Source organism: Molossus molossus, unplaced genomic scaffold (assembly GCF_014108415.1).
Source record: "Molossus molossus isolate mMolMol1 unplaced genomic scaffold, mMolMol1.p scaffold_m16_p_24, whole genome shotgun sequence".
Classification (NCBI taxonomy): domain Eukaryota; kingdom Metazoa; phylum Chordata; class Mammalia; order Chiroptera; family Molossidae; genus Molossus; species Molossus molossus.
Window position 1 is genome coordinate 12,433,156 of NW_023425360.1, and position 22,959 is coordinate 12,456,114.

Here is a 22,959-nt window from a genome sequence, read left to right on the forward strand (position 1 = left end):
GTTGCGGGCTCAATCCCCAGTAGGGGGCGTGCAGGAGGCAGCTGATTGATGTTTCTCTCTCACATCAATGTTTCTCTCTCTCCCTAGAAAATCAATAAAAAGATATTAAAACCCCTGGGGGTGGGCAGAGAATGCCTACTGGGAGCTCCTGCTAGGTGTGAATGGCTGCCTGTCTTGTCCAGTGGGCTCACGTCTGGAAGGTTCCAGAATATCAGGAGGAAGCCGCCAGCTTCGGAGAAGGGGCATTTTCCACTCTGCAGGCTCCTGTCACCTTTGGCTTCCTTCTGGTCAACTCAGCAACACACCCATAAATTTACCCCTCGTCATCGCTACACACGATGATGCCGTTTCAAGCATTTACCGAGGGATAAGGCCTGTTGGCGTCTAAACAGATTCTATATCCTTGCTCCTCTTCTACTGATGGGAGAAGAATTCTGGTGTTTGGCCACTTTTCATTGTTTTGGTATTTTTCCGTCTCCGGAAAGTTCTGTCCCATAGCCCCACCACAGTGAGGCCAAATTTCATTAAAGCCCAGGCAGCTGAAGAATGAAGTTCAAAAGAACGGAGAGGCTCATGGGAAATACACACACGTGTAACTTCAATGGTCTTACCAGCCTTCCGCCTCTTGGGGACTTCAACACAATTTAAAACCATAACGGATATGCTCACATTTCTAGGCCTCTTTCCCTCAGGCTGTCCAGACTGGGTTATTTTCCTTAAATGCTCTCTAGGGCCTTTTAAAAGGTAAACTGAGGCACACCGAAAATTCCAAGGGTGTATTCCAGCAAACACTGATTTCCAGTTGGGCAGGGCAGGCCCCAGGACTGGAGCTGAGCACAGGTTTCCATAGAGATGCAGAAGCAGAGTGGGGAAGTGATTGGATTGGCTGTGGCTTCAGCAGTGGGCTGTGATTGGCTGTTCTGGAGTTTCATTGTCTTGGATTTGAGTGCCCCGATTGATTTACGTAGAGTCAGCCCAGGGCAGTGGGCTCCTTGTGTAATTATGTTAACTCACCATTGTGGAAGGAGGAGGTGTTCAATTCTGGGGATCTCTGCAGGGCACAGTGGAGTTTTAGGGCCCGTCCTGCCCTTGGCCCTGCCCTGCCCCGCCCCACCCAGTCAGGTGGAGCAGCAAACTTGAGCCACATGAGGCATTGTGCTGGAGACTTAACACTCTCAAGAGAAAGGCTTGCCTGCCCCCCCCCCCCCAGGGGGGGGTTCTCTGCTGAGGAACCAGAGAATCTGGGAGTGGGGTGGTTAGGAAGGGCAGGAAAGAGCTCAAAGGAGAGGGGGCTTGGAGGCCTCCCAACCACCCAAAAACCACCTGAGGGAATCTTCTAGATTCCAAACACATCCTTCATTAGCCACGAAGGGAACTGGCTTCTGTCTGCTCTCCCTGAAGACGGATTGGCCTGTGCCACCTTCCAGGCGTCAGCGGTAGCGAGGGGGCAGGGGAGCAGTGTAGTCGGACCAGTCTCATAAGTAAGTCACTGTCCGTTCATTGAAACACAACCAAACCCAAGAAGCTTTCATTCCCAAACCAGTCACATGGGATTTCCCCTGGCACAAACTGAGTGCATTAGATACAAAGTATAGATAATTCATAATTTAATATCCACGCTAGGCACAGAATATTTCTCATCAGATGATGAGGGCCTCAAATAAGACCATTAAGGGACCAAGGAGCCCAGCTGGTGTGGCTTGGTGGACTGAGCGTCATCCCATGGACTGAGAGGTCCCAGTTCCATTCCCGGTCAGGGCACATGCCGGGGTTGTGGGCCCAGTCCCCAGTAGGGGGCGTGCAGGAGGCGGCCAACTGATGTTTCTCTCTCACATCGATGTTTCTCTCTCTTCCTCTCTCTCTAAAATCAACAAAAACATACTTTTTATTGAACGTGCTTTAATAGCTAAGAAGAAGAGCAAGCAAAGGAAGCTACCCCAGGGCCGTCCCCTCTTCTGCTAAGTGTCAAGACAATTTCCCAGCTACAGGAAGGGGCTCCCGTGGCAATCTGTTCCCCGGAGAAGCAGTGTGTGTTCTGAGAGCTTTAACACTGAGAAGCAGCACTGCATACCCACTGCAGACCCCTCTATTGTGTGTGTGTGTGTGTGGGGGGGGGGGTCATCAAACACAGCTTGGCTTAAATAACTTTAAGAGAAACAATTATGCCCTGGCCGGTTTGGCTCAGCGGTTAGAGCGTTGGCCGGCAGACCAGAGAGTCCCAGTTTGGTTCCCGCTAAGGGCACGTATCTCAGTTGCAATATGTCCCTGGTCCCTGTTGGGGTCGTATGGGTGGCAATCACTCGATGTGTCTCTCTCACATCGATGTTTCTCTCTCTCTCTCTCCCTCCTGCTCCGTCTGAAGATGGATGCAAAAATGTCCTTGGGTGAAGATAAAAAAAAAAAAAAGAGTAATGATTACGTTAAAATGTCTTTACCACAACCCAGCTGGTGTGGCTCAATGGATTGAGCATCATGCCATGGACTGAGAGGTCCCAGTTCGATTCCCAGTCAAGGCACATGCCCAGGTTGTGGGCTCAATTCTCAGTAGGGGGCGTGCAGGAAACAGCTGATCGATATGTGTGTGTGTCTCTCTCTCCCTTCCTCTCTATAAAAATCAATAAAATATATATATTTTAAAAATTGTCTTCGTCATGGATTATGAGAAAACTAGAGAGTGTGGCACACAAATCTCAGAGGAACCAAAGTTGAACCCCTCAGACAGCTGAAGTTATAGGGCCATCACCTAACCCAAATTCTAAGGAAGGACAGACTCCCCATGGAAAGACATGAGGACCTGCTCACCTAGGGCAGCTACAGTCACACACCAGCTCTAGTGGTAAAGGTGGACAATATGGAAGCCCATGCAGGTAATTTAGCCAAGAGATGGAAGCAATAAAGAAGAGTCAAGGGAAATGCTTGAAATAAAAAGCACAGTGATAGTCTTTGATAGGCTCATCCATGGACTGGACCCAGCTGAGGAGAAAATGACTGAGTGGGGTTTACCTTAGGAATGAATGCAAGGTTGGTTCACCATTCGAAAGTCAACCAATGTGATTCACCAGATAGTAGACTAAAAAAGAAAAATTATCTAAATATCTGAGTAGATGCAGGAAAATGCTTGGACAAATCCAACGTTCATTCATAATACAAACTCTCAGAGCCCTGGCTGGTTTGGCTCAGTGGTTAGAGTGTCAGTCTGGGGACCAGAGGGCCTTGGGTTTGATTCCTGGTCAAGGGGCATGTTCCTGGGTTGCAGGTTCGATCCGCGAACCTGCTCGGGGTCATGCGGGAGGCGACCAGTTGAAGTGTCTCTCTCACATCAATGTTTCCCTCTGTCTCCCCCCTTCCCTTCCACTCTATCTGGGAATCAGTGGAAAAATATCCTCGGATGAGGATTAACAACAACAACAAAAAATCCACTCAAAAAACTTGGAATGGATCTATCTATGAGAGACTCCAGAACAGCAAGATTCCCCAGGGAGTGGTCGGATTTTGCAGGAGGTAGTGGTTGCACTGTAATTATAACGACCTACTGTCTTGTGCTTTCCAGGAGCTGACTCCGGAGTTGTCTGATGAGAGCTCAGAGTGAGCGCGGCTGGCCACATCCTCACCCCGGAAGGGCTGGCAGGCCACTGTGGGCCTCAGAACGCCCAGGGCACAGTAAGACAGAAATCGAGCCTGTGATCCAACAAGAAACACACTGCGTGGAAGGGAATGGAGCCTTGAGTGTGCACCTGGGATTCCCGGACCTGGCTGGGTCTCTCACTGGTAGGCTGCTGGGGCCATTGAACTTGGACCATCCTTCCCTGGGAAACAAGTTTTCTGGCACACCGTCTCCTGAACTTTAGGCACACCCTCTATCTCTGTCACTGCATGTTTGCCAACTGGTTCCACAGTGCGCTGGAGTGAACAGGGAGCTCATCTGCCCCCAGTGGTCAGCCTTGCCAGTGTGCCAGGTCACACCTTTGGAGGGCCAATCACAGGCACCCAATTTCAGAGGGCAACACCCCTTTCTCCCCAGACTCCAGGGTGGCTCTCTGGGGTCTCCAGTCTCCTACACACCGTGTTCCCTACACACATACAACAGAGCTCCTTACATACTGTAAACACAACTGTATCTCAACCAAGGTGTCCTGTGACCACTGACTTTCAGAGAGATTTTCAGAGAGAGTGGAAGGGAGGGAGGGAGAGATAGCGAGAGAGAGAAAAAGAGAGAGAGACATCGATGTGAGAGAGACACGTTGATTGGTTGCCTCCTGCATGACCCTGACCAGGGCTGGGAATCAAACCTGCAACCAAGGTACCTGCCCTTGACCAAGAATCGAACCTGAGACCCTTTGGTTCCCGGGCCGATGCTCTAACCACTTAACCAAACCAGCCTGGCTCCAGATTTCTTTAAAAAGGCAATATCAATCGCCATCTGTTCCCAGATGGCAGGACAGCAAAAATGTCAGAAACGCAGGAGAATGCGTCACATCCACATTTGTCAAGAGCTTTCCCACCCGCTCATATCCCACCCACTCCACATATGTCTGCGGCAGGAAAGCGAAATGGTACAAACGGGAAGCGAGAGAGAGAAAAAAGCAACCCCTCCAAGTGGAGATCTATCACCCTTTAAAAACGTTCCCGGGAGAGAGAGTCCCTCTCGCATTAAATCGACCGGGCGAATCACGCGCGAAGGGAAGCACGCGCGAGGGAAGTGGCTGGACCGTCTGCAGCGCACGGGACCGGGAGCGGCGGCGCGCGGGGCGGGCACCTTGAGCGTCAGGCGCACGGCGTTGCAGTCCTCCTGCAGCGGGTTCAGCTTCAGCGTCTCCCCCAGGTTGCTGCAGCCGGTGGACCGGCGCTGAGTCTCGCAGCAGACACACACCTCGACACTGTCGAACTTAATCTAGACAGGGGAACACACAGACGGCTCCAATTAGCACTGCGGCGGCCCCAGCGGGGCGCGGTTGCAAACGCGCCTTGGCTCAAAGCCTCCCGTTGTAGGTTATGTCATGAGGCCCAAACGGTTGCTTGGTGTTGGCACAAACCATGGAAAACATCAGGAGGGTTGACTTCAAATGTCTGTTTTAAAAGCAACTGATACGCCCAGGATGGTTTGGCTCAGCGGGTAGGGCATCGGACCGCAGACCAATGAGTCACGGGTTCGATTCCAGCCAAGTTGTCTGGCCTTGGTTGGGGCCCTGCAGGAGACAGCCATTCGATGTGTCCCTTTCACATCAATGTTTCTCACTCTGTCTCTTTCTCCCTCTCCCTCCCACTCTATCTGAACAAAAAGGTGGAAAAATGTCCTTGGGTGAGGATAAAAAATAATAATAATAATAATAAAATAAAAACAATTGATACAAAAGAAAAAATAAATGCAAAAAAACCGAAGCTAGACAGAGATAAAAGTCAATGAACCGAAGCTAGACAGAGATAAAAGTCAATGATGGGAAAATTCATTGCAGAGCTGTGCACAGGGACATGTCCTCATAGCTCTGTACCTGGCACATTCCCATCTCACTTTATGACCTATCAAACTCCTATTCATCCCTCAAGACCCAGGGACTCCTGCTCCATCCTCAAGGCTTTCTCTGGTTTGGCCTTTCCCTTTGCTTCTCCGAGCGCCACTTCTGCTGCACATCGATTTTATCCAGCTAGACTTCCCTGTGTCTGTGTGCTCCCCGAGGGCAACCACCACATCTCCCCACGACAGTGTTCACAATGCCGCGCGGCTGTGGGCCTCCCATACATGCTGAATAAATAAAAAGCCTTGGAACATTCAGAACCATGGACAGGGGGAAAATGCAATTCAGGTGTTGTTTTTTTTTGAAAGCCTGGAAACCAGGGGGAGACCCACAGAGGACGCCTGACCGACCTGCCAAAGTGAAGCAGCCTCAGCCGGGTTCCAGAAGGAGTGTGAAACCTGTCCCTCAGCCACAGCCACGCACCCTGTCACCTCCTCAGGCCTGGCAAGTCCCTCACCCGCACCCCCAGCGGCTCACACAGACTTCCGGCAGAGTGAAATAAGGAAGGGACAGCCTCAGACCAAGAGGACGGTCCACGGCCCAATTTTCATCTTCTGCGAACCTCTGGAGAGTTTATCCTTGCCCCACTCTAGGCTTCTTTAAATTTAATCTTCTAAAAGAATCCTGACTGGCCCGGCCAGTGTGGCTCAGTGGTTGAGCGCCAGACCCTGCACCAAGAGGTCGCCTGTTCGATTCCCGGTCAGGGCACATGCCCAGGTCGTGGGCCCGATCCCCAGTGGGGGGCATGCAGGAGGCGGCCAATCGATGTTCTCTCTCATCGATATTGCTCTCTCTCCCTCCCTTCCTCTCTCTCTAAATTTGAGAGTCTGAACAATCAATAAAGAAAACATTTTTAAAAAGAATCCTGATCTTATTTCTAGATGTCTATACTGTCCTGTAAAGATTGCACACATCTGCCCAGGGTCCAGGGACCAGAAGGGCTGGAGGCCTGGGCCGAGGAGGGCGGGGCCTGCACACACCCCTGCCCCAGGCCTTGGCCCGATCACCTCTGAGCAGCAGACACTCCGGTTTCCACAGGGGGCAGGAACTGAGGCCCTGGAGGCACTGTCCACAGCCCAGGGTCAGCAGGTCAGCCCACGCGTGGCCGGGGCTCCGGCCAGTTGAGGACGGGGTTTCTCTCAAAGCTGTTCTGCACTGCGATCTGGGCCATCTCTGCTTTCCTGGCTGTGCAGCCTCCACACCCGGCCATCCTGAAGCCTGGGAGCTCCTGGGTCCTGGATAATTGCTTCTAGGTGAAGCCCACCTTGAGTTGGTTCCTTCGCAACTCAGAACCCTGACTGGGACCATCAGGGCAGGTACACAGACTGCTCTTCCCCAAGGAATGCACGCCACGTGTGCTGTATGCCAACGAGAATCCCAACAGAGTACGCAGAACTGGACAAAACTATCTTAGTGATGTTATGGAGTAATACATTATTAGCGTTCAGAAAACGTGAAAAAGAGTGATCGTGGGAAGAGCAGATGCCCGAACCAATAGAATCAAAACACCAGGGCAACAGCTTACAAACAGGTAAAGAGCCCTGGCTGGTTTTGCTCAGCAATTAGAGCACCGGCCCATGGACTGAAGGGTTTCCAGTTCGATTCCAGGTCAAGGGAACACACCTAGGTTGCAGGTTCGATCCCCAGCCCCTGTCCAGGTCGTGCGAGAGGCAACCAATTATGTGTCTCTCTCACATCGATGTTTCTCTCTCTCTCCCTCCCTTCCACTCTATCTAAAAAATCAATGGGAAAAATATTCTCAGTTGGGGATGAGCAACAACAGCAACAAAAAACAGGTAAAGAATTCAATGCAACAGCATGGTTTCAGGAATTGAACCAATAATCTGCAGGGACTTAGTAAATGAAAAAAAAAAATACCTTTCAGTTCAGTAGGAAAAAGGGAGTTTGCTTTAAAAAGGGTGCTAACACCCTGGCTGGTTTGGCTCAACAGTTAGAGCATCAGCCCTCAGACCAAAGGGTCGCTGGTTTGATTCCTGGTCAAGGGCACATATCTGGGTTGCTGAGCGAAACCGGCCAGGGCATGTTGGCTTACTTTAAACATGCCAGTTTTTGTTTTTTTAATATATATTTTTATTGATTTTGTAGAGAGAGAGGAAGGGAGAGAGAGATAGAAATATCAATTTGAGAGAGCTACATCCATAGGCTGCTTCCTGCACACACCCCCATTGGGCATGACCGGGAATCGAACCGGGACCTCTCAGTCCATGGGGCGATGCTCAGTCCACTGAGCCACACCAGCCAGGCCTAAACGTACCGGTTTTACTTTGCTGAGAATATGTTCTTTGCTAGGAAGCTCTGGGGTTTAGAATCAACCTTCAAGAGGGCGGCTTTAGCCGTGAGATCAGTTTACGATGATGATGATGATGATGATGGCAGGTTCGGACGAAGATGAGTTAGAACAGAATGGTGTTCCTAGAAAAGGCAGAATTCGGTGTGATCATGATAAACCACGCAGGGCAGTCAAATGCTAAATTTCTTGTGAAGCCAGGAGAGGCCGAGGCTCCTCGTGGGCCATGAAGACTAGAATACAAGCGACATCTTTCAGCAGCCATGGAAGCCGGGAAGGGGGTGAGACCATAAGAAGAAGACCTTAGAGGGGCTGTGGACTTCCAGCCCGGCGTCCCTTCATCTTTCCAGACGGGCCCTCCCGACAGTCCGGCCGAAGGCCCTGTCCTCTCGTAATGTATTATTCATCACGATGGAGCTAAATCAGGGTTGCCCTGGTTACTCTGCAGCTGTGCGGAGGGCTGTGGCTGCCTCATTGGTGTTGGCTTGGTTACCGGGCATTTTCAATTTGGAGATGAGAATGTTGGTGACAAACGCAGCTACAAGACTCAAGACGGAATTCTAACAGGCTTCAGAAAGAAGGAGACAGTCACCAAATCTGCCCGTGGATGTTCACGGCAGCCTGAGCCATCGTAACCAAACCCTGGGGCTGGCGCTGATGTCCCTCAGCAGGACACGGCTAAACCAAGTGTCACATACACACACCGTGGAATTCTACCTACGATTCCAAGGAACAGGCCACACACACGGCTTGGCTGCCGCTCCATGAAACTGCGCTAAGTGGACAACGCCAGTTCCAATGGTTACATGCTGTGTTATTCCACGTGCAGACACTTTGGAAATGACAAGGGTTTAGAAATGGTGGACAGATTCGTGGTTGCCAAGAGTTCAGGATGGGGGGGTGGTGTAGTTTTAGAAAGGTTAGCATGAGGGATCCTTGTGGTATTAAAATAGTTCAGTATCTTGGCTTTGGTGGTAAATACATGAACCTAGGCGGGTGGCAAAACTGCATAAAATGCAATACACATCTTCTCACACAGACAAATAAATACGAGTGAAAATGGGGGAATCTGGATCAGAGGGGATGACTGTGTCAAAGTCAATACTGTGGTTGTGAGCTGTTACCATTGAGAGAAAACGGACAAAGTTTCATTTCTAACAACTTCACGGGAATCTACAAATTGCTCCGTAACGTTTTTCATCTCAGCTTGACTGGCCACAAGGAGCCCAGGTTAAACCTTATTCCTGGGTTTGTCTGGGAGGGTTTTTGTGGATGAGATTAGCATTTCAATCAGCGGACTTGGTAAAGTGTGAGCCAATTCTTCATAATTAATTCATTTAAATATAGTAAAAGTATAAATGGTGCACATATATGTATATATTACACATGAACATGAAATTGCATAAATATTCATATATAAATTGCTCCTTTGCTAGCCTTTCACGCAGAGCACAACGTAAGGAAACAGGGTTCAAGATTAAGACCTTTCAGCCCTGGCCGGTTTGGCTCAGCGGTTAGAGAGTCGGCCTGCGGTCTAGAGAGACCCGGGTTCGATTCCCGCTAAGGGCATGTACCTCGGTTGCAGTTTGTCTCCGGCCCTGGTGGGTCGTGCGGGTGGCAGCCACTCGATGTGTCCCTTTCACATCAATGTTTCTCTCTCTCTTCCTCTCTCCCCCTCCCACTCTACCTGAACAAAAAAAAAAAAAAAAAGACCTTTCAGGTACTAGGCTTTCTTTTGAACACAGACCTTAGGAACATCACCCCAATCCCACTGTCTCCCCCACACAGGGCCCTGCATTGGAAATTGAGGGTCAGATTAAAAACTGGCCGATCCCATGTAGATTGCCAGAGCATACCATATTCATAGCACCTAATATTTAGGAATAAAAAAGCGGACCAAGCCCAGCTGGTGTGGCTCAGTGGTTGAGTGTTGACCCTGCACCAAGAGGTTGTGGGCCAAATCCCCAGTGGGGGGCATACAGGAGGCGGCCAATTAATGTTTTCTCTCATTGATGTTTCTATCTCTCTCTCCCTCTCCCTCTCTCTCTAAAATCAATAAATAAAAAGAAAAAGAAAAAAAAAAGCTGATCAAGCCCTGGCCAGTTTGGCTCAGCAGTTAGAGCCAGTGGACCAGAGCCATGGGTTCGATTCCTGGTCAGTGGACCAGAGTCATGGGTTCGATTCCTGGTCAAGGGCATGTACCTGGGTTGCAGGTTCCATCCTTGGCCCCAGTCAGGGTTGTGCAAGAGGCAATCAATCGATGTGTCTCTCACATTGATGTTTCTCTCTCTCTCCACCCTCCCTTCCTCCTACACTATTTTTTTTTTTTCCTCACCGGAGGAAATTTTTCCATTTTTTGTTCAGATAGAGTGGGAGGAAGAGAGAGAGAGAGAGAGAAACATCGATGTGAAAGGGACACATTGAGTGGTTGTCACCCGCACGACCAACCAGGGCCAGGGACAAACCGCAACCGAGGTACGTGCCCTTAGCGGGAACCGAACCCGGGTCTCTCCGACCGCAGGCCAATGCTCTAACCACTGAGTCAAACCGGCCAGGGCCCACTCTGTTTTTTTTGTTTTAAATCAATGGAAAAATATCCTTGGGTGAGGATTTTTTTTTTTTTTTTTTTTTTATCCTCACCCGAGGACATTTTTCCATTCTTTGTACAGACAGAGTGGGAGGGAGAGAGAGGAAGAGAGAGAGAGAGAAACATCGATGTGAAAGGGACACATCGAGTGGCTGCCACCCGCACGACCAACCAGGGCCGGGGATAAACTGCAACCAAGGTACATGCCCTTAGCGGGAACCGAACCCGGGTCTCTCCGGACCGCAGGTGGGCGCTCTAACCGCTGAGCCAAACCGGCCAGGGCCTTGGGTGAGGATTTTAAAAAGCTGATCAAGTGTGCATATACGTTGGCAAGTCACCCTTTCTGATGGAGATGGGGCTCCAGGCAGCGAGAATTCTTAGCAGTCACCGGAAATATGCTGGGCCACACCCAGGACACCCTGTGTACCCCACATTGGGATGCAAGCTGATCACTGTGGTCCAGGACACAATGAACAGAAAATAACAAGAAACTAACGCTCTCACTGTTAGTTTTGGGAACTCAGTAGGTACTTCAGCGTTGAAACCGGGCCAACAAGACCTGTTGGCCTGGGTGAGGAACAGGGGCGGCAGCTGCCCCCTTGGACCCAGACAGCACAGCCACAAGGAATGGAGGCAAGGCCTAGCTACAGAGAAGCTTCAGCTGATTCAGGACAGCCCGACCTCTCAGAAATGAGAGCCACAGACTGAGCGAGGTCATGGGTGGCTCTAAAAGGTAGTACTGCCCTGGCCGGTTTGGCTCAGCGGTTAGAGCGTCCGCCTGCGGTCCAGAGAGACCCGGGTTCGGTTCCCGCTAAGGGCATGTACCTCGGTTGCAGTTTGTCCCCGGCCCTGGTTGGTCGTGTGGGTGGCAGCCACTCGATGTGTCCCTTTCACATCGATGTTTCCCTCTCTCTCTCTTCCTCTCTCTCCCTCCCACTCTGTCTGTACAATAAATGGAAAGGTGTCCTCGGATGAGGATTAAAAAATAATAATAATAAAAAAATAAAAAATAAATAAAAGGTAGCACTGTACAGTCTCCCAGATAAAGCAACAAATGCCAACGCCCCATACCCAGTAGCCATGGTCATATAAGAAGGTCAGCTACACCGTTACTCAAGGTGACCGGACAGACTTCAGTTTCTGCCCCAGCCAGATACACGTGCTACTGCTCCAGAAGCTAAGTCAGAATATGGAATGATGATTCTATGCAACAAACACTTTATTGATCCCCTACAATGTACATAGCACACTGTCTACACTTTTCCTAGACCTAAAAACAAATTCTCTTAAAAAAAATTTTTTTTTCTTTATTGATCTTAGAGAGATAGGAAGGGAGAGGGAGAAACATGGATGAGAAAGAATATCGACTGGCCGCCTCCTGCATGCCCCCCACTGGGGATCAGGCCCACAACCTGGGCATGTGTCCTGACCGGGAATCGAACTGGAAACCTCTTGGTCCATGGGTCAATGCTGGCCGGGCAAGAATTCTCTTTAATTGAAAAATGAAAACAAAAGTCTTTTGACACACTCACCATATATATGTATCTATATTTATATAGATATATATGTCTAGGAACTTAGAATCGACTTACAAGATTGAGTTTTAAAAATTCAGGAGAGAAAAATCAGTGCAACAAATGCTAAACTACAATCGTTACTAAAGAGGTTCACTTGCAAACAGTACTACACCACGATCCTTAGAAATATTCCATTAGTAACTGATTTAGAAAGTAGTACAAGCGCTAATCTGGGAGAGGTTTTAGAAATGAATCGACTGAAATTTAATTCCGCAAACAACCATGAAACATCAGAAGAAATGCACGGGCATAATAAAATTATTTTTCAAATTACTTTCACGCAAAAGCAAAGCCTGTGACCTTCCTGAAAAGGTTTGTGTTGTCATCACTCACCAGTTGACAGCCTTCCAAGGAGCTGACTAGCTGAGCGTTCTGACAGGAGAGAATCGAACCAGCCAAATTCAGCATCACACACACGGCAGAGAGCAGCATGAAAAACGTTATCTGGAAGTGGACCAAACACAAAATTGATTATTCACTTGGAGAAGCTCAGAGGAAAAATGATCTGGCTGCAAAAACGCTCTCGGTTAATCAAATAATTACACGCAGAGCATGTTTTGAAGGGAAATCTGATTTCTCAGAATTTCAAACTCACCTTCCCTGAAATCAAAAAGAAAAGGCAAACTCTAAGAAGCCATCGTCAGTGACCATGATTTTATTTGAAATATATTGTAAGAGATTTTTAGAAGTTACACTTGAGAATACTACATATTACATAGCCTCAAAATAGTGTTATATAGTCTCAAAAGTAACAACTTATAAATTGCTAAAGAAAATCAAGTGAAAGAAGGTTATTACTTAGAAGGCCTTTATTTATTTATTTATTTATTTAGTTAGTTAGTTAGTTAGTTTAATGTAAAACTTCATACCTATGTAAAAGCAGAGAAAACAGTGTATTGAAGCCCGAGTACCCATCACCCAATCTCAACAATTAATCAATTCACGATCAGTTCTTTCACTGATACCTTTCTCCCTTTGGAAAATTTTGCAGCAAATATCAGACACTGGCTGATTTCACTCTTAAATATTTCAGTGCGTATTTCTAAAATATTGATGCTCTTTTTGCAAACATAACCAAAAACCTGCTATCACCTTTATAGTAATAATTCATTAATACCAAATGTTCAGGGTGTGCATTTCCCTAATTTTTTCGAATCGTTTCGTACTCTGAATCGGGTTGCACAGGATACAAAGGAGCTCCATATAGTACAACCCATTGTTCTGAATCTTAGATGTTTTTTAATTTATGGGTTTCCCTTCCATTGTTCTTTTTCCTTCCTTGGAATCTGAAGAAACTGGTTCATTTGTCATAGTTTCCTACAGCCTAAACGTTGCTAATTGTCCCCGTCTCTTCCCGTACCTCCATCCTCTGTATTTCTTGTAATTTGGTGCTTAGATGCAGAGGTTTGATCAAGCAGCCTAATGGAAAGTAAAGAATGTCTCTGATGCTAGCAGCCATTTTTGACGCCTGGCCCCATTCACTGATTAGTTTCCTAATTACTGCTGGTCTAAGGTCATAGTTTTTTTCTTTTTTTATTCCCAGGTTTCAGTATATAGAAGAGATGTTCCTATATCAACTGTTTTGTTACCCTAGGGTACAGTTCATATAGCAAAAGCAGGATATACATGATATTCTTTCTGCTTATTGCCTAGATTTCAAAATAATTAGCAGAGATGGTGCTAGATTGACAAAAATAAACCCAAGTCTCTATGGTTAGCTAATACTCTTGCTGCACCTATGTAAATAATCAGGCGAAATCTAATGAAACAAATCTTTGTGATCAAGAATAATCTTTAAGATTAATACACCAAGCCCAGCCCACATGGCTCAGTGGATTGAGCGTCATCTCATGGACTGAGAGGTCCAGGTTTGGTTTGATTCCCGGTCAGGGCACATGCCTGGGTTGTGGGCCCGATCCCCAGTGGGGGGTGTGCAGGAGGCAGTTGATCGATATTCTCTCTCATCCATGTTTCTATCTCTCTTTCCTTCTCCCTTCCTCTTTCTCTAAAGTCAATAAAGAAAAAAAAATTTAAATAAAAGAATAAAAACATATTTTTTTAAAAAGAGTAATATATCAAGAACGGGGACAATGTCCCAAAAACGCAATAATGGTTAACATTGGTGTTATTACACTAAACTATACCAAAAAATATTCCAAATTTAGATTAAAATTTTATCACCAGCAGACTATGATAAAGAATGTGTTATAGCCCTGGCCGGTTTGGCTCAGCAGTTAGAGCGTCGGCCTGCGGTCCAGAGAGACCCGGGTTCAGTTCCCGCTAAGGGCACATACCTGGTTGCAGTTTGTCCCCAGCCCTGGTTGGGTCGTGCAAGTGGCAACCACACGACGTGTCCCTTTCACGTCGATGTTTCTCTTTCTCTCTCTCCTTCCCTCCCTCCCACTCTATCTGAACAAAAAATGGAAAAATGTCCTCAGGTGAGGATAAAAAAAACAAAAAAAAAGAATGTATTACAAATCTAAATGCCATTTATAATTTTTCTGAACATCTCTAAGCAAGCTAGGAACAGGAGGAAAATTAAATAGCCCAAGTAAAGATATTTCTGGGGGTAAAAAACTAAGCAAATAACACACTGATGTAAAACTTTAAAAGTTACTCCTTTTAAACTCAGAAACAAAGATATCAGCCCCACCAAGTCTGTTCCATAATGTATTGTAGTACCAGCCAATGCAAAAAAAAGAAAGAAAGAAAAGAAAAAGAAGACTAAAATAGAAGGTATAAGAATTGGAGAAGAAGAGAAAAAAATGTATGATTCCACAGAATTATAGTAGCATGGTATTGGCAAATAGATAGCAAATAAACCACTTTACTTCTAGTCATCAATTTATTTATATATGAGATATTGCTATATATTATATAAAGTATATTCTAAATCTGCATGGAAAGGATAAACCATACAAAAAAATTAATGCTAGGCGATCCAATAGAAAAATTACATCCATTTCTCACACCATACACAAAGGCAGTTAAAAAATATAACTGTCCAAGTCAAAATGTTGAACACCTTAGAAGAAAATACTAGAAACTCTCTACAATATTAGAATTAGGGAGTTTTTTAAAGAGCTACACAAAAATATTCTACAGCCTTTAAAAGTAAAACACTGGCCCAGGCCAGTTTGGCTCAGCAGTTAGAGCGTCGGCCTGCGGTCCAGAGACCCGGGTTTGGTTCCCACTAAGGGGACATACCTCCGTTGCAGTTTGTCCCCGGCCCTGGTTGGGTCGTGCAGGTGGCAGCTACTCGATGTGTCCCTTTCACGTGGATGTTTCTCTCTTTCTCCCTCCCACTCTATCTGAACAAAAGAGTGGAAGAATGTCCTCAAGTGAAGATTAAAAAAATAAAATAAAAGTAAAACACTGGCCCTGGCCGGTTTGGCTCAGCAGTTAGAGCATTGGCCCTCAGACCAAAGAGTCCGGGTTTGATTCCGGCCAAGGGCATGGACCTCGGTTGCAGTTAGTCCCAAGCTCCAGTTGGGGTCGTACAGGAGGCAACCAATCAATGTGCCTCTCTCACATTGATGTTTCTCTCTCTTTTTCTTCCTCCCTCCTTCCCGCTCTATCTGAAGATAAATGGAAATATAGCCTCGGGTGAGGATTCGAAAAAAAAAAAGTAAAACACTGATGATTTTGATACATTAACATCATATTATCTGTATGACAAAAATAAAGTGAAAACATGAGAAGGTATTTGCAGTAGATATACCAGACAATGATCTGCAGAACATATAAAAAGTCTCACAAATCAATAAAAAGGTCTAACAGATAAAACAAAAACAAACCGAAAAACCTGATGGTGAAAGAAAAGAGAGACAGAGGGTAAGAAAAGATGCTTCGCCCTGGCCGGTTTGGTTCAGCGGTTAGAGCGTCGGCCTGCGGTCCGGAGAGACCCGGGTTCGGTTCCCGCTAAGGGCATGTACCTCGGTTGCAGTTTGTCCCCGGCCCTGGTCGGTCGTGTGGGTGGCAGCCACTCGATGTGTTCCTTTCATATCGATGTTTCTCTCCCTCTCTGTTCCTCTCTCTCCCTCCCACTCTACCTGAACAAAAAATAGAAAAATGTCCTCAGGTGAGGATAAAAAAAAAAAAGATGCTTCACATCACTCATGAGGCACAGGAAGGCGGGTGAGTAGAGAGAACTCTAGCCTGCTGGTAGGAGTATAACTGAACACATGCTCAGGCATAATTGGGCAACGATGCCCCATGATTGCTATTTCTGGCTGCAGATGCTCTCACACATGTGGTTAGGGAAGCACTGTGTATACTGCCTGCAAATAGCAAAAAATTAGAAATAACCTGTCTAACCGTTAGGGAATAGATAAACAAATTGTTATTCCCTCTCCTCCCAACTGAAAGGACAAATCAAATGAATGAATCAGATCTACCTGGCTAAGTCTCCAAAACAATGTCGAGTAAAATAGCAAGTTACACAAGGACATAGTATAATACCAAGTTTTAAGCTGAAAAATCTCACAAAACACTCCATGTAACGTTCATGTGCGTATATGTATAAAGTATTAAATCCTGCAGTAGCACGAGACCCACAATCCCCCGACACATCTGGGGAGGGTGAGAAGATCCCAGATTTGGTCTATAATGTTTTCTATTTTAAGATCTGAAACAACCTGGTAATTCACTGATGGTAAATTGTTAACATCCCTATGAGAAAAGTGGGGAGAAGATAATGTGTTTCAGCTATAACTGAAAATGGGCACTGGGTTATGACAATTTTCACCATTTACTGACGAAAATGGCAGTATTAGGTACACCAGAGGGGAAGGCAGCCAGTGAGGCAGAGGACGAGTCAGCAGGATGCGTGGCCAGAAATAAAATGCAAAAGAAAAAATGTCTTCAAGGACCAACTATATTCATTCCATTGATGAAATAAATGCAAATTCCAATTCAAAAGAATGAAATAAAACCCAGTAACCTACCATATTTCTTCTAGATGTTTCTAGATGACGGTGTTGATCTAGTTCACTTTTTTAAGGTAAGCTATTTACCTCATTTCATGGTTAATTTGCGGTCTCTTCCCCCAAAAACAATTGTAGCCATTCACCCACTGAATAATCCTTTGTTGAATCTCTGTAAATAAACAGCATTTAACCGGAAGCTATGGACCTCTTTTCTTCAGGTTAATTTAATCCATAAAGCAAACTATAATATAGCTGTTATTTTTTTCCCATTTTGCAGATAAATTGACATTCAGAGTTGAAAACCTACCCCAAATCACCATACTGACATAACACGAGTCATAATTCAAAACCTATACCTTTTTTACTGCCCTGCAATGACTCTAAAAGCCCAGGGGAGATCTTTTTTAAAAATCCCCACCTGAAGATATTTTTCTCTTTATCATCAGATAGAGCGGGAGGGAGAATCATCAATGTGAGAGGGACACATCAACTGGTTGCCTCTGGCACGACCCGACCAGGGCTGGGGATGAACCTCAATCCAGGTACATGCCGTTGACCTGAATCGAACCCATGACTCATTGGTCCGTGGGCCAACGCTCTAACCACTGAGCAAACCAGCCAGGGCACAGGGGAGAATCTTAACATCTAACTTCCCTGCTCTCACCATTTTATATGGGCTCTACTCCCTGGATACCATGAATTAAGTTTTTTCATAAAACCATACAATAGTATGACTAGAAAAATATTGCCATAACTTCTGAACCAGTGACTGTAATTCTAGGAATGACTTAGAGCAAGATCATAAAAGAAAACCTTAAAATAAAAAGTTTGTTAACTGCTCCAGACCAAAGGAAATAAAAAACATGTTTTTAAGAAATTTAAGGAACAAAGTAATAACAAAAAGCCTGCCCACCAGGCACAATGCCAAAAATCACATATTCTTCCATATCTAAATGTCACACTAGCAACATAATATGGGCATCATCAGCCCGTCTCATAGGTGAGGAAACACCTGTAAGCAGGTAACCTGTCTAAATGTAAGTAGCTGGGTGGGTGGAGCCTGAATCTGAACCCAGGTAGTCGGCTTCCCAAGTAGGCACAGTTGATCGCTAAGGTTTTATAAACATGTTTTGTGACTCACGGTAAGAGAAATATATTTTACATTACAATCCAAGCTGAACACACATATGAGAAATAAAGCAACTTCTACGAAACACTATTTACCTTAGTAGCAAAAACTGTCTTTTTTTAAATGTCAATTTTGAGTCATGACTCACACTTTTAAAAATGCACAATACTTAGCTGCTTCAAAGATATAGTATTTATTATAACTATAGTAGCAACAACCAAAAAAGCTAAATGAAACTAAATGGTTAGCCACAGAGCTGAATAATAATTATGAATTTTAAAAAATGTTATTCAGATAAAATACAATTTTCTTACACTGATGAATAACGCTTATACACGTAGAAAACATAAAATAGCTGTGCTAAGGCAAGAAAGGATACAGGCAATTATATTTTTACTTATGAAGGTTTTTATTTTTCCATACAAACTGGGGTATTTAAGAGGCCATATAACAGCCACTTTGCTTTTATCTACTTGGCACCAAAGCAATTCACTGATGTGTTCTTTGCTCCAAGGTACAAAACCTTCCAATTCATTTTATAAAGCTAACCAAATTTTCACACACACAACACAGACAGTAAAACAAAATAAATCCTCTCCTCCTATTTCTATAATTGAACACGTATTACCAAATACTTTATAACAAACAGTGAGAACGAATGTTTGCAAAAACATCCTAAAAGTTACACACGTTTAAACTTTACAGAAATACACTCCCTCCCACCGACACCCCTTCAGGCCGGTGCCTTTGACACTCCCCCTCAGGGTCCCCAGGAGTCCCCCGGAATCGAAGATTTCAAGACGAGGCGGCTGGGGCGCTGGCCTGAGGCCTGGCCCGGTCCTCCTCCTCCGCCAGAGCCTCGCAGTACTGCGCTGGCCAGTCTTTGGGGTCCTGATTGTGGACTTTGGCCACAAACTTCAACACTTTCATCTTGCTGGTCTCCAGGCTGGTGCGCGGGCCCCACTGCAGTTCATAGTCCACGGGGTCGGTGTGCGGGATCCGCCGGTACTCCAGGTAACGCTGCCGAACAAAGTCTTCCGTAATGAGCTTCTTGGGGTCGCCAAAAATGAGATGCTTCTTGGTGGGGAACACCCCGAGGCGCCGCAGGAAGTCCCAGACCTCGGTCTCCTTGACGGTGTTGCCTTTCATGAAGATGAGCCCCAGCACGATCATCAGGAGGCCGGTGGTGGGCGTGCCCTGGTCGCCGCGCACCTCCGCGTCCTCCTCCACGGGCTCCAGGGTGTTGATGAGGATGTAGGTGCTGCTCTTGGGCTCCAGCTCCACCAGCTTGTACCCGAAGACGTACTGGAGGCGCTCGGCCGCCAGTCGGAGCAGGTCGGGGAACAGGTCCCTGTAGTCCCCGAGGACGTGCTTCACGATGTCGCTCCGCTTGATCGGGATCTTCTTCTGGTCCTTAATCAGCAGGAACTGCACCAGCTCGGCCACCTTCAGCTCCAGCTGCTTCTGGGACCTGGGCCCCGCCGCGGGGGACGCCCCGGCCCGGCGGGCGCCCTGCGAGGAGGCGCTGCGGGGCTCCTGCGAGCCGCCCGCCCCGCGGGAGGTGCTCGGGGCCTCCTCGGCGACGCCGCTTCTGGAGGCCCGGCTGTCCCCGCCGCGGCCCCAGTCCCTGTCGGCCTGGGAGCTGGGGCGGCCCCGGCTCCGCGGCTTCTGCAACATGTCACCGGCAGTACGCGCCCGTTCAGGCCGGGAGCTCCGGGTACCGGCGGCGGAGACCCGACAGCGGCGCGCTGCGGATTGTGGGTCGGCGCGCCGTACGCCTGGGCGGGGCCAGAGGCGCGCGTTGCGTCACAGAGGCCGCGCCCCGCACCGATGGGCGGGAACTGCGCGGTGCGTCACAGGGACGACGTGCTGCGTCCTCGGCGTCTGCCCAGCCGCCGCCAGGTGACTGCAGCGCGTCGGTGAGGCAGGGGCGTCCTTGCACACCAGGCCCACAGCGAACAGGAACCGGAACGAACTGAGTGTGCGGTAAGTTCAGGCCCGGGAGAGTGACCCAGATCGCGAATATCAAGAGTCTTCAAGTTGGGAATGTTGTATACATGGAGGGGACTCCATGAATGTGGAAGAATAAAGTGGACGGAAAGGCAAGAGCCTGGAGGGGGCGTGAACGCATTTCCTTCTGCACGAAGCTGGACCACAATGAATAAAAGACCCAGAGGATGCCCAGTGGGCTTTGCCTTCGCCACTCCCTCCCCATGCCGCAGTTTACCATGTTTTCCCTGTTTCAGTCTTTATATTTTTGCATTCAACTCCCATCAGCTAGAAGGCGACGACCAAACCCGACGACCAAACCCACTGCCTAGAGCACGGTTCAGCGGCCTGTCAAGAGAGTTTATCTTTTGGAAAGCACGTGTAAACTGCCTTGGGCCCACAACCACAATTTTTAGCAGAAATGGAAAAGAAGAATGCTGCAAACAGAAACGAGCTCTCTTAAGAGGTTACCATTTAATTTTGCATCAATGATCAAGAACTGCAATAATGTGAATCTCTTGAATTTCATAATTCTTACTATATCAGCCTTAGGGCTTGATAAGAAAGGAGAGAACCCAGAGATGTCATCCCTCCTGATCTGTGATGTGTGCACTGTGTACATATATATTTTTAATTGCGCAACTCTTAATAGCCAACATGAGTCATTTTATTAACTCAAACTATCCGTAATCTTCTGCCATTACTTCTACAGATCTTAGCAAATGTGTTCCTTTCCTATTTACTGACTTACAAAGAAGAAACTGGATTTACCTGTTTTGTTGTGTTATTTTTAAAGTTACCCAGAAAATGGGTAAACTCTTTAAACAACAAAATCAAACTCAGTTCCTCTTTGGTGCAAATATATTCAAAGGAAAGCAATTCAAAACACATTATTTGAATAACAGCATCAAAACACAATCTTATTAGCCCTGGCCAGGTGGCTGCCTTGGTTGGGCATCATCCCTTGCACTGGAAGGGTTGCAGGTTCGATTCCTGATCAGGGCACATACCCAGGTTTCAGGTTCGATCCCTGGTTGGGGTACACAACTGATCGATGTTTCTCACACTGATATTTCTCTCCCTCTCCTTTCTCCTCTCTCTAAAATCAATAAACATAGCCTCACATGAGGTTTTAGAACAAAAAAAGGCATTACCAGAAGTAATTGGACAAAAAAGATGGGACAAATAAGGCCTGGGTTAGGAACAGGCAAAGAACAAACCCTGGCCCATTTAGCCCAGCGGTTAAAGTGTCGGCCCACGGACCAGAGAGTCCTGGGTTCCCTAGGGGCATGTGCCTCGGTTGCAGTTTGTCCCAAACCTGGTTGGGGTCATGGGGTGGCAGCCACTTCATGTGTCTCTCTCACATCGATGTTTCTCTCTCTCTCGCTTCCTCCCTCTTTCCCTCCTGCTCTATCTGAGGATAAATGCAAAAATGTCCTTGGTGAGGATAAAAAAAAAAAAAAGATGGTAGGGACCCTGTAACATCAGGGGAAAACAGCCACCTTATAAATACAAATGTGGCAGACACAATCATTGCCCTGACAATGAAGAGAGAAAGCCCCACCACGGGTGAGAGCCACATGCATCTGGGAAGGAAGAAAGAGCAGAGGAGCACCTGATGCTGCACCTGGTCCAGCTGCCTGGGCTGCGGAGGGACAACCCTAAAGGCATGAGAGATGAAGGAGCTTGCTTTTCCAGAGCATTCCTGCTCCTCAAGGTTGGCAGCATCATCCCTTAATCTAGTTGGAGAAACCAGGGCATCTTTCTTTCTTGAGGAGAATGATTTTATGAATCCCACAAGTCTGAGAAGAGGTGGTGTGGGGAAAAAGCAAATCTGAGCTCATTAACTGCTTCCTGGGATCCAATCAGTCATTAAAAATGTGCTGATGAAATTTTCTTGGCCTGCTCGATTGTTTATAATTATCCAGTGGCTCACTGCTCATAAGTGTTTTCCTTTCCCATTTACCTCTGAGCAAATTACCTAATTCACTGTGGTTATTATTCTGGACATTTAAAGACTGTACATTGGAAAATTTCACACAGAAATTCATGTGGGTACATCTGTTATGCTTATACTCTACTTAATCCTTTGTGCCCAAGTGTGATTATTACATACAGTTTATAGAAATCCAGCCCCACTCATTGCCGTTTAATATCAACATCCATTTACATTTTTACTTCATTAATCTTACTCCAGATGACATTTTCTATATGTATAAATTACACAACCCAAATAACAAGTGCCTGGGTGAGGAGTGGACATGTGACCCAATTCTGGCCAGTGAGATGTAAGGAATATCTGGGGGGCGGCTTCTGAGAAATGTTTACTTGCTGTCAAAAAGAGGTTCACGGGAAAACATTCCTCTTCTAGGCATTGTGCATCTGTGTCAATCATCTTGTGACCAAGCCAACACATCCCACATTGAAAGGTGCCGAACCGGAAGCTGGACAGGGTCTGGGTCCTTGGTGTCCTCACTAGGCTGCTGAGCCAGCGAACTCTGGGCAGCCCACCTCGGGACACATTGAGATAATAACTTCCTCTGTTGTTTACACTTTTTTGATCCGAGTGTCATACACTCTAAGCCAAAAGCATCCCAGTTGACATCTATAGATGCGGTTGTCCCAGCACCTGGTTGTTGACAGATTTCACCTGGTAAAGCCAGGGTCCCAGTCACTGGCTCACACCAGCCCCTCACCTGGTTTGGAGATCTACAGACATTTGAACATCAGCTTGAAACGCTGCTGAAGTTCAGGTCCAGGTACAAGACCAGAAGTTGGTAGGCAGCCTCCCTTCCTGTGGCAAAGACACATTTTGATGTTATGGGGGACCTGGGAAGGGGGAGGATCTAGGGTTTTCCCAGAGCCTGTAGGTTAGAAAGGCAGAACTTATTTAGAGGTCTTGAAGGTGGATCCTCATCTTTCATGGAC

The 22,959-nt window shown here is 46.9% G+C and overlaps 2 protein-coding genes across 2 annotated transcripts in view; both read right to left on the reverse strand.

Annotated features, from left to right (window-relative positions):
• Positions 1–22,959, reverse strand: part of FAM189A1 (family with sequence similarity 189 member A1) — a 115,830-nt gene that overhangs the window by 23,295 nt on the left and 69,576 nt on the right. The window contains exons 3-4 of the mRNA XM_036278153.1: positions 12,319–12,429; positions 4,757–4,891 (exon numbers count right to left, since the gene is read on the reverse strand). Of these exons, the coding sequence (XP_036134046.1) occupies positions 4,757–4,891; positions 12,319–12,429 (246 nt within the window). The remainder of the gene's footprint in view (positions 1–4,756; positions 4,892–12,318; positions 12,430–22,959) is intronic.
• On the reverse strand, positions 18,274–19,797 carry NSMCE3 (NSE3 homolog, SMC5-SMC6 complex component). Its single transcript, XM_036277853.1, has one exon. It carries the CDS (start codon positions 19,717–19,719, stop codon positions 18,838–18,840), a length of 882 nt encoding a protein of 293 aa, XP_036133746.1. The 5' UTR covers positions 19,720–19,797; the 3' UTR covers positions 18,274–18,837.

Bases quoted from the DNA above. Each gene is read 5' to 3' on its own strand.
- NSMCE3 (XM_036277853.1), bottom strand. From the start codon at position 19,719: ATGTTGCAGAAGCCGCGGAGCCGGGGCCGCCCCAGCTCCCAGGCCGAC.